This window comes from Hydractinia symbiolongicarpus, chromosome 14, assembly GCF_029227915.1.
Source record: "Hydractinia symbiolongicarpus strain clone_291-10 chromosome 14, HSymV2.1, whole genome shotgun sequence".
Lineage (NCBI taxonomy): Eukaryota > Metazoa > Cnidaria > Hydrozoa > Anthoathecata > Hydractiniidae > Hydractinia > Hydractinia symbiolongicarpus.
In genome coordinates this window covers 10,996,051-11,007,298 of record NC_079888.1, presented here as the reverse complement: position 1 = coordinate 11,007,298, position 11,248 = coordinate 10,996,051, and the positions used below count along the sequence as shown (strand labels likewise).

At 34.7% G+C, this 11,248-nt stretch overlaps 1 protein-coding gene across 2 annotated transcripts; it reads left to right on the top strand.

Annotated features, from left to right (window-relative positions):
* Positions 1 to 127: 127 nt before the first annotated feature.
* Positions 128 to 10,140, top strand: LOC130625367 (uncharacterized). 2 transcript variants are annotated; one of them, XR_008981703.1, is made up of 4 exons: positions 135 to 1,681; positions 7,205 to 7,426; positions 7,735 to 8,969; positions 9,047 to 9,100. XR_008981703.1 is itself a non-coding variant. In XM_057440447.1 (3 exons), exon 3 carries the CDS (start codon positions 9,326 to 9,328, stop codon positions 9,815 to 9,817), a length of 492 nt encoding a protein of 163 aa, XP_057296430.1. In that variant the 5' UTR covers positions 128 to 1,681; positions 7,735 to 8,969; positions 9,047 to 9,325; the 3' UTR covers positions 9,818 to 10,140. The 2 variants fall into 2 exon arrangements, 1 of the variants encoding a protein (XP_057296430.1); XM_057440447.1 differs by lacking the exon at positions 7,205 to 7,426 and having other exon boundaries at positions 128 to 1,681; positions 9,047 to 10,140.
* Positions 10,141 to 11,248: the final 1,108 nt, after the last annotated feature.

Genomic DNA, 11,248 nt, shown 5'->3' with positions numbered 1-11,248 from the left:
ACAATTTAAGGCCATTTTAGATACTATATTAAAAAATTGTGTGATTAAAAGAATTGGACAAAAAAAATATAAACCTTTTAGGTCAAGATAATACACGAAATTATGCCATGCTATGCTAAATAGAGTCGCAGCCTAAATAGTAGTATGAACAACACATTTTCAAGATGGCAGAGAAGTAGCATAATGAATTGTCTGGATAGTAATTTTATTTTCGCATATTGACAAATGTTGTGTTGTTTTATGTATTTCAGAATACCTCCTACCAAAATCTGACGGTTTTTTGATAACTTTTGAAGCAATGCTTTAAGATGATCATCCAAAATGACCATCTTAATCATCATTATTATTGACACCATGGTCAGTCTCTAGGCTATCATATAGTAGTAAGGGTTTTCAGTGCACTCTCTCTGGTCAAAGTCTCATAGAAATCTGTCTCGAAAATGTAAACAAAATTTGAGCAATGTGCACTGCTTATGAGAAAGTGACCACAACGAATCTGTCTCGAAATTATGCAATGCATAAATTAGAGACAGATTCTTATTTTTACAAAGGTTTCACTAGAAGAAAAGAGAAAAGACTTTTTGCCCATGGACTAATTTATGCAATGCATAAACTGGAGACAGATTCTTATTTTTACAAAGGTTTCACTAGAAGAAAAAAAGAATGTTAGAGCATAGATGGAATAATTATGAGGTGCAGATAATTTATGCATATATATATTAAAAGCAATTTGTAGTGGTTACTCTAGCTACCTATAAGCAATCACACAAATTTCTCTTGTGTGTTTGTTCAAAATTTTGTTTACACCTGCGACACAGATTTCTATGAGACTTTGACCAGGAAAAGGCACTGAAAACCCTTCAGTCAACATGAAATAAAATCTAAAATTTAAGTTAATATGATGTTAATACTGCTAATAAATAGAAGACAGTATGGCCATGGACAAATATATGGAATAATTATATTTTGATAACATATGTACATTGTGTATAATTTCATGTTCATTGAGCAATGGTTTGAACTTAAATATGCACAGTAAGAATGAGTTCTTGCATCGCGTGATCCCTGCATGATGTGAATAAATTTTTGTATAGTGTGAAGTTGGTGCGCATAAATTTCAGGAACAACAATTCTTGAGAAAAAATAAATAAATAAAGTTAACAAAATTTTACCGTTAAGAAATCGTAGACCATTGATCCACAGAATGTACTTCGAAAAACATAACGAAAGTGTAAATCTGTGTTAGCTAATAAGGTCCATTATATATAAAAACTGAGTAAAATATATCAGTTTCAAAAATTTGTACAAACGTTTAGCGTAGCGTGCCATATTTTTGAGCATTGATTCAGCCTTGCGCACGCTTTAATAACATAGCTTTAAAATTGTACTCACGAAATCATTGGTGCAAATTGTTTTCAATTAATAAGATAATTGAAACACCTGCGTAAATTTTGTGTCCCATTGAATAAACAGCGAATATTTAATCATCCTTAAAATACAACAGTTTAGCGTATCATATTTTTGAGCATTGATTCATTCTTTGCGCATTCTTCAGAAACATATAAAAGGGGGTTTGAATAGCAGAAATAACCATCCAGTTCTTGTTAGGAGTGACGGCTTATACTTTCTTGGAAATCATCTTACCGATTTTGTGAAACGAAAATGGAATTCAGAAGCAACTGTAAGTTTTTTACTTTTTGTTTGTCTACTCTATCAGATTCATTAAACATGGCACTAAACTCTACAAGTGTAAGTAGTGACACCTTCAACTATTATAAGTCTATAATCCGCATGATTAACAAACATGTTTGTAGCCATTTATGTGAAGAACAAGTTTTTTCTTGGAGGCATGGAAGCGCGCCCAAATTATGTCGCAGGAGAGCAAAAAGATAAAGTGTCGCCAGAACGTTTCATTTATGAGAAATATGCAAAAATTGTTTAACTTTGTCAAACAATTCAAATTTCAGTGTAGATAAAACGCAATCTTCGACTACTGTTTCCGATTCTTCCATTGATTTTAATGCGACTCCAGAGCCATCTCAGGTTTTAGGGATTCCTAAAAACACGCCAAAATCTTCAGCGCTAAATATAATAATAAGACTTCTACAAATATTACAGGTTCTAAACGCAAAATATCTTCTGATACGTAAAAAATAAGCTAACAATTTGGAAGAAGTGTTACTTGCAGGATAGTTTCTGCTTGGAAAAAGTTCAGAGAGTTACTTCCTTTGTTGACTAGCAGAGTCCTGTCAATTGAGGTAAAAGGTAGGTTGTATGAGGCCTGTGTAAGAAGTGTTATGTTGTACGGTAGTGAGACATGGGCAGTGAAGCAGGAAGATCTTGACCGTTTAGAAAGGAATGATATGAGAATGGTTAGGTGGATGTGTAACGCCAGTCTGAGAGACAGAAAGAGTTCAGATGAGCTAAGAAGCAGGCTAAGTCTCCGTAGAATTAAAGATGTTATCCAGATAAGAAGATTGAATTGGCTGGGGCACTTGGAAAGAATCGAGGAGGATAATTGGGTAAGAAAGTGTAGAAACTTGATAGTTCCTGGGGAAAAGCCCAGAGGCAGACCCAGAAAGACTTGGCAGGGGGTTATAAGGACAGACTTGATACAGAGGAAGTTGAGTTTAGATCTAACACAGTCTGGATCAGATTGGAAGGGATCATTATTATACCCCGTCCAACCCATGCTAGCATGGAAAACGGACGTTAAGCCGAGAATGATGATGATGATGATGATGATGATGATTTCTAAAGATTTAGTCAACTTGATTAAAAAGAAAATATTCGTTACAGCCTGTTTAGAATTGAGACCAAACAATGCTGTATTTACCAAAATTTTTGTTCGCATTATGGGTTCTTATGCTTATGGTGTTAAATTTAATAAGAATGCAAAAATTTATTTGAAAAAAAAACAAACAATGCTGTATTTACTAAAATTTTTGTTCGCATTATGGGTTCTTATGCTTACAGCGTTAAATTTAATAAGAATGCAAAAATTTATTTGAAAAAAAAAACAATTTTACAGACAGTGATGGAAATCAGCGCTTGTCAATAGCTGCGTATTGCTCTAATACTCAAAAGTTGTGTGGTCATGTGCGCAAGGACTTTTCGGATTTTTTATAAGGTTTGCCATCTGATAAATTTAATTTAACTCATGAGGGTATTTACTCGGGTAGTGAACTGAAAGTAAAAAAGGGGAAGGTGCTTGTTTTTTACTTTAAAAAACTTGATGTCGACGTATTTTGCAATAATCAACAGCAATGGTTCGATGGTATTGAAGGTTATTTAGATTCTTTTGAAAAAACGAAAGAATTTATGGACTTAACTAAAAGTGTAAAATAGCTCTTATAATGAAAAAAAGTCTTTCTTGTTTTTTAATAAATAATATCTCTTGAAAATAAATCGTAAAAAAAAGTGTTTTCGCTAATATCTAATATAATGGTGAAATCAATCGAGGACAATATCAAGGCCATTTATTACTTCGTCAGACCACTTCTGAAATGGACCAGAACGGACAATTTAAAAAAGCTGAATTTACCGTGAAACCTAAGGTTCTTTTGGCAGTAGGATTGAGAAAACCAGGTCGCCCGCCAAAAAAGATACGATATTTCCATACATAGCATATCAACTCATCCAAGTTGTCGGATCATCCTTTGGCAACGGGGAGCTTATCGCCACCTTCAAGCCTTTGGATGATGAGGTGGACAAACGTGTGGTTGTCAATATGTCTATCCCACAAAGGGATAACCACATTTTATCCTCATATAAGGATACGAAGATTAAAGAAGGCATTGTGATGACTGTGTGCGAGGACAGCGATTACAAAATCATGTCAAAAAAAGTGGTGCGATTTATCGCGATTTTCGTTACCAGAATGTGGCTTCCATAATCGGTCCTGACGAGGATTATGACGCTTTGGATTTTAGCGAAATAAAATCAAGAAGTAATGAATGGGCTCGAAATGTCAGTCGTTCTTACGTGCCGCTGAAAATGGCGGAGGAGTTGGAAGAGGTAGAGTCCAAAAATAAGGAGGCTCTTAAAACGCTTAAGGAAAAATATTTACCTATAGAATTTGCGCGAAAAATTGGCTCGTAGAGCTAACGGAAACAATGGAGAAATAAAAGCAAAACGAAAGAGGCTTATCATTGACAGCCCTGATGAAGAATAGATTGACTTTTTCGTTATTTGAGCTATTTATTTATTTTGGATTATTTATTTAAGTTGTTTATTTTGTTTTGTTGATTATTTAGGAAAATGATTTGCTGCATTTGCAGGCTAAAATTGTACGTAGTCAACTCATTCTTTCTGATCTGCAAAGGACATTTGCAATTTTCGTCAGCACTTAAATTTAACGAATACCTAGTGACTCTAAAAAATACGGCTTTGAACTTCCCGTACACATTATGTTTGATGTTGAAACTTTAAGTATTGAGAAAGAAAAATCTAGTGAAAAGGTATTAGATGAACATTTAATGCCCTTATCGACTTATGTGATTCACGTATTTTTAGAAATACCGGAGCTTATATCTTTTACAATTAGTTGCGACTTGTTAAGTCCAAACAAATGGGTGTTTGAAGTGGAGGATATTCCCGCCCGTTTGAACGGGTGTGTTGCTGAAGAAGACCTGATGTACAGGAGGCTAATAGACGGAGACAAACTTTGACTTTACTGCTTTTCTTTCGTCTGATCTAATTATTTTGAGTAATGCAATTAGGGAATATATAATTGATAACCAAAAAGAATACCACAATTTGAAACAGAACGAGATATTCCAATTATTTTTCAAGGTATCAAATAAAAAAATTGCGTATTGCATATGTGATAGGTATTTTGAAAGTTATGACAATGTAAATTCGGTAAAAAAAAGGGGGCGTATCAATTAACGATTTTGGCCAGATAATGGAAGAGGCTTTTTCTGTGCATGAGAAAAGAAAAGTACTTGAAAACTTTCAAAAATAGAGGAGGTGTATTTATCTATAAACGGAGAGTTTGAAAATGTTTTTAATGAACATATGGGGTGCTTTTTGACTAACCAGATATTTTTTGGTTATCAGCAACAATTTGTTCGTAGATCTGTTTCAGCCTTTTTTAAATATTTTATGCAAGAGTATAAGAAAACCGAAGATGAAAATCTTAGTCTCGAACTTGAGTATGAGTTGACATCTCACTATCATGGTGGTGATTGTTATAATTTTGATGACAGTATACGATTTGTAGCGCTTGTAGAACTTTACGGTAAGATAATACAAGCCTTTCATTTTTGTTCTAAAATTTTTAAAAAATATCAACAACATCATCTACGAAGATATAAAATATATCATAAATACATTAATGTAAACGAAATAATCTATGAAGATTTTTTACTCTGTGAAAACAACAGTGATGTTAAATTATTACTACACACAAATTATAAAAACGAAATTACTAATCTCGAAGAACATCTTGAAAGTGCTTTGTATTCATTTCCATGTATTATATTCCTCAATGGAGAATACAAAAAGTAGAGTTTCACCAAGAAAAACTTAGTAACTGGCTGATGAGTGAAATATTCTTTGCCAACGATGAAAAGCGTCTTTACAATAACCATAAATCTTTATTCGCAGTAAACATTCACCAATTAAGCCATGCTATGATCCATCATGATCATAATACTGGTTATTTATACGGAGTTGCTCATCAAGGATGTAACACCCACATTCGTGTAAAAACAGAATTAAGATCAACATTTTTAGTCACGGTTCTGCTTTTGATAATTATTACTTTCTTCTTGGCCTTCCAAAAAATCTGGGCCAATATTCAGGTGGTGATTATGCCGAGAAATTCTCACTAATTGGCAAAACCATGGAAAATAATCACCTAATTTATGGCATGAATTTCGCACTTGGCAGTTATTCATGAGCAGAGCAGATGATCTCATGCAGTCAATAACTGATGAAGAAATGGACTATTTCTTAGTACAGAATGTTAATTGGCTCTTTTCAGAGAATCTGGTTGCGAATTTTATGCAAACAGTAAATTATACATACTTCGATGTTTTAAACTATGTACCTGCCAATATTGTAAATGCTAAGGGAAAGTTAAAAAAAGCGCCTATGCCTTTCGAATCCATGACTGAAAAAGAATATTTATTACGAACAACATTTCCCCCAAAGGCGCATTTTTTTCTAAACTGAAAAATTGTGGCTTAAGCGATAAGGAGTATGAAGAGGGTAAACAGCAATATTTGGCTTTTAAAGATGAGAATATTAATGCTTATTATCGTAGATATTGTGCTCAGGACAATCTCGCCGTAAGTGTAATTGTAGGACTCAGAAGCAGAAAGTTTTTTGAGCAGGAGCACATTGAAATTGGAAACTGCACAAGTATGTCACAATTTTCATATTTAGCTTGTTTGAAAAGAAGCAAAAAATATTTGGAGGTAATTTCTAATCAAGAACAATTTAACTTAGTCAGTGATGCTGTTAGAGCCGGTTTATCATACGTAGATAACAGATACGGGGCCAACACCGCAATTTAAGATGACGAAATGTTTGAAAAGAATGCAAAGCTTGGGGATGGTGAGTATTTGGTATCCGTTGTGAAAGCTTGGGATGCCAACAATTTGTATGGCTCAGTACAGGTATTTCCAATGAGTAAGGACGGCTTATGTTATCGTAAGCGGTTCTTTTCTTGTGAACAAGTCAAGGAACTTTTAAGGAAAATTGACGATGGCTTAGCCGTAGGTTTTACTATAAAATGTGATTTAAAATTACCGGATAGTTTACACAACACGTACAACACATACCAACCAGGTCTGGTAAAAATAGCTCCATTACCAACATGGTTAAGTCCTTTACAGTTGAGAGCATTGCGACGCAAAAGTAGAAGAAAAGGTGAACATTATCTCCCTTTAAAACTTGAATCCAAGCTTTTCCCCACACTTTTTCCATTGTACGGGTACGTATGAACGAACAACTTTTGTAAGTATTTAATTACTTGTGGTTATGAGTTAAAACGTGTATATAAGTTCTTGAGTATTCTGTGTCTGATTATTTGAAACGTCATGTTACAAAAAATCAAGACATCAGGATGACTAGAACGTGTCCTGTTGAGCAACGGATGCGAAAAGACCAAACAATACTGTGTACGGGCAGTTTGGAATGAAAGTTGAAACTCATAAGGAAAAAGGTATAATTTATGATTACCAGGTTTCTTTAGAATTAACAGACAAATTATGCACCGAACATGGATTTCAAAACCTCCATGACTACACGGAAGATGGTGCAGAACTTATACCGCAGAATTGCGCTGTAATGACTAACAAATCGGCTGGTAACGTTAAAAAAGAGAGGATGTACCCGATCTTAACAACAGTTACTCAAATGCAAAATTGATAGTGAAAAAGTGGTGATGATAAAGAGGAGTGATGGTGGTGGTGTGGTAGGTATTAAACAAAAAAATCCAAGGGTACAAAAACCTTTAAAGCATTGCGCCAAAATTCGTCAATTATATTAGATAACGCAAAAATTGTGATTGCGAAGTTTGCTTATGAGGTAACCTGTGTGTTGCGCGAACACTTGCCGTCGCAGTACCGCGAGCCTGAAGTATACTTGCAATTAACAGATACTGACTCGGTGTATCTGTTAATTAGTGCAAAAATTAAAAATGAGGATGTTCATGCTACTTTATACGCTTATATTAAAAATATAGATTATGCAAATGTGAAAAATGTTAAAAATCTTTTTAAGTATCACACGATGGCTAATCACAAAAGCTGCTGCAAACAATATCGTTGAAATGTTGGCTTCAAATGTCAAAGAGGCAAGAGGCTGACGCTGATAAAGCCCGATGTATGCATTAATAATGATAAAGCCTATGTTCAAGATCAAATCAAATCATCACGTCGACATAAGGGGATATCACATAATCAAATTATCACCAGGAAACATTTTGCAGACAGAACATACAAGTACGGTGACGAAAATGAATATGACAAAGTAGAGGTGACAAGAATCGAAACGAAAAAAGGTACATATTTTTTAATTTAAGTATTATATTTACACACCCCAAGTCAACCTCAAGCAGTAACGTTCATCTGTATTTCCTGATTAATTGTGTTTGAATGTGCTATTTATACTCTTGAAAGACAACGCGTAACCTCGTATAAAAAAGTACTCACACAGCTTGAAACAAGATCGTATTTATTTCAAGATGGCGTGACGTCCTTACCTCATGGACATAAATATTTGCGCCCAATTTAAGAATCGAATGAAACGCAAGCTGGGGACGATTTATATTCCAACAAACATTTAGACGAACTTATCAAAATTGAAAGTATAATTGCCAACGAGCATCCTGATCTAAAAGAACGCGTTATGCGAAATTCGATTCTAAACAATGTTAAGCAACTATACGATGATTTACTTTGTCCCACCCTCGACTATAACTTAGTTGAACCTTGTGTCATGTGGATTCGCTTGTGATGGACATAGTGAAGAAAGGACTGTTGAAATGGACTTTATATTTTAGCTATGTACTTTGGAATTTATTTATTTACTTATTTTGTTTTTATCTATATTATAATGCCCGTATACGTCTGTCTGTCACGCAAAATGGTAGCTTAGCTGCGCAATAGCGAGAAGCACGCAATGCGATATAAAAAGGATATTCCACGGGCTAACGACTACTTTTATATTATTTCTTTTATGGTTTGTAGGAAATATGAAGTATTATGATTGTATTCCATTTATGTTGTATTCTTTTGTTTTGTGTTTGTGTGTGTGTGTGCTGAAAATATTTTGTTCCTCTTGAGTTACAAAAGTGTTTCTGAAAGACTGTGCTGTATTGAATTCTTTATCGTTTATAGTGCAAGTACAGTACACATTAATAGTATTGTTTTTTTTTTAGGACTAATAATAATAATAAAAAAAAAGAAAGAAAAATGTGTTTCAATTTAAAAGAGATGTTCAAAAGAACACAAGAAGTAATAATTTTATCTTTATTTACTTTTTGATGAAAAAATGAAGTACCTCTAAAAACTTAAATTTTCCTTTTCTTTAGAAAGAACCCAAAATAACACAAGATGGCTTCCTGCTATGGAGGAAAAATGGCAAATAGGTGAAAGATTGGGAGAGGGATATCGAATATCTCTCTCCAAAAAACAAATAAATATGGATTTATTTTAATTATAATTTTATTTATTTATTCATCACGGTTGTAAAAAATATGGTAAATATTATAGGCTTGTACATATATATTCAGAGAAAGAAAAAAAAATCATTTACCATTAAACCTTTCTTTTGATATGATCACAGTTTATCGAAATAAATATATAAAAAAATGGACGACTTTGTGGCTTACGATACCGCTACATCTGCAGCATGGAATGCCAAGCTAGCGACTGTTCAAAAATGCGATGATAATAAGTTTGTATATTCAACTATAGCTAAGGAAGAAAGGAGAGAGTATTCCGCCCGTTTAGTTGACAATATTTGTCTAGTCGGCCAACTGCGTTCTGGAAAAAGTTCTTTTTTACGAACTGCAATTGTTAATGGGTTTTTATCAGTCAAACGAGTTATATGGTGTAGCGCGCAAGTTACTGAAGAAGAGAGGGCGCAAATAGCTTACATGCTCAAGAATCACGGCATCAGCTTGCTTTATGTCAGTTGTACATCTCCCGATGTGACGTTGACTAATCTGAAAATTGATGATATGACTACGAATAATAAAGAAGACACTGTCTTGGTTTTAGATGATATGCAACAATATGTAATTCAAAAAAACCAAATTAACAGATTTTATAATGCAAATGTGTTGTGGTTGGCGGCATAGGCATATCTCAATCTGCTTGACTTGCCAATCGTTTTCATTAAATGTGCGTACCCAACAGCTGCTACGAACAATGAGCCAAGTTGTATTCTTTAGAATGAATATGCTAGAATGTTTTATAAACTTTGTTAAACAGCATCCTGTTGGTGCAATGCTGCGTAACTTGGAGGGAATGACCTCCCAGCAGGTTCGAACAGCTGTTGGGCAGCTCTACCAATCAGTAGTTGGTTGTACAGCACTTGGGCATTTATTGTTCGATAATGTTCCACGCAACGATGGAGCGCGAATTCGTAGTCACGTGTTAAACATGAATAAACAGAAGATATATAAATGGTCTGCGAAAGAAAATGATTTCCTCAGTTTCACCGCAAAGCCTCGAGGAGACGGTTCTCTTCAGTACATAATAAATACAAAGGCTGAGCAAGCTGCTAGTGCACGAGTTCAGAAAGAAATTAAATACAAGACTTTACAGCAAATCGATATACCTAAAGTTATTAACGAAATAGAAGTATCGAAAGATGACGGAGAATCAGACCTTAGAACTTTACAAGAAGATGCAAGCAACATTAGAACAGAAAACCAAGTTATACTTGAACCAAAACAAACTAAAAGACAAAGTGGAGAAACGGATAACGATGGTAGATATGGAAAGTCAAAGAAGTCAACCACTGATGCCGCTTGTAGAAGCGAGTCTTGTCGAGAACCTTCTAGAAACCCCAAAAGATGTGATGACGGAACTCGACCAGCTAATCGAAAAAATTATTACCAGCCACCGAGAGCAAAAACTGGACCAGGGTACCATAGACATGGTGGTTATCAAAGGCAACATTGTTTTGAAGTCCCTGGGTTGCCTCCAACTACACCTTGGAGGTACGGATCGTATCCAACCATTCTTGGACCTATGCAACCGATTCATGATCGTTGTGAATCTGATTATGAGTATGGATGATAAGGGTGATATGCTGCCTGCTGAATTCTACAAGGTTGCCTGGCCCACTACTAAAACTGTAATTTATCTTCTTCGCAACATGTATGTCGCCATGTCTTTTCCCGTTGAAACAATGGAGGAGATTAATCTAGTGCTTGAAGTGTACAATAAACTTCAATGGGATTGAAACAAAATGGCTAGAAAAATAGTGCACTTGTTTTTTACTGCGGTGGAGCATTTTTCAAACCATGGTTCCTACTTATTAAACTGGTTAAATAAGATGAGGCAACTGTTAGGCCTTGCAAGCCTGAATGAAAGCACTTGGAACCGCGGAGCTATATTCAACATTGCTGATGTTATACCAGATTTCTTTAAAGTTGAGATAACGCAAATTGATCTTGTTGAGCGCATGTGAAAAAATAATAAATTAACCTTAGAAGAATTGGAGCATAATGATATGTATAGTACTTATTGTCTCACAGAAGACGAAGAAGAAGACTCAGCAG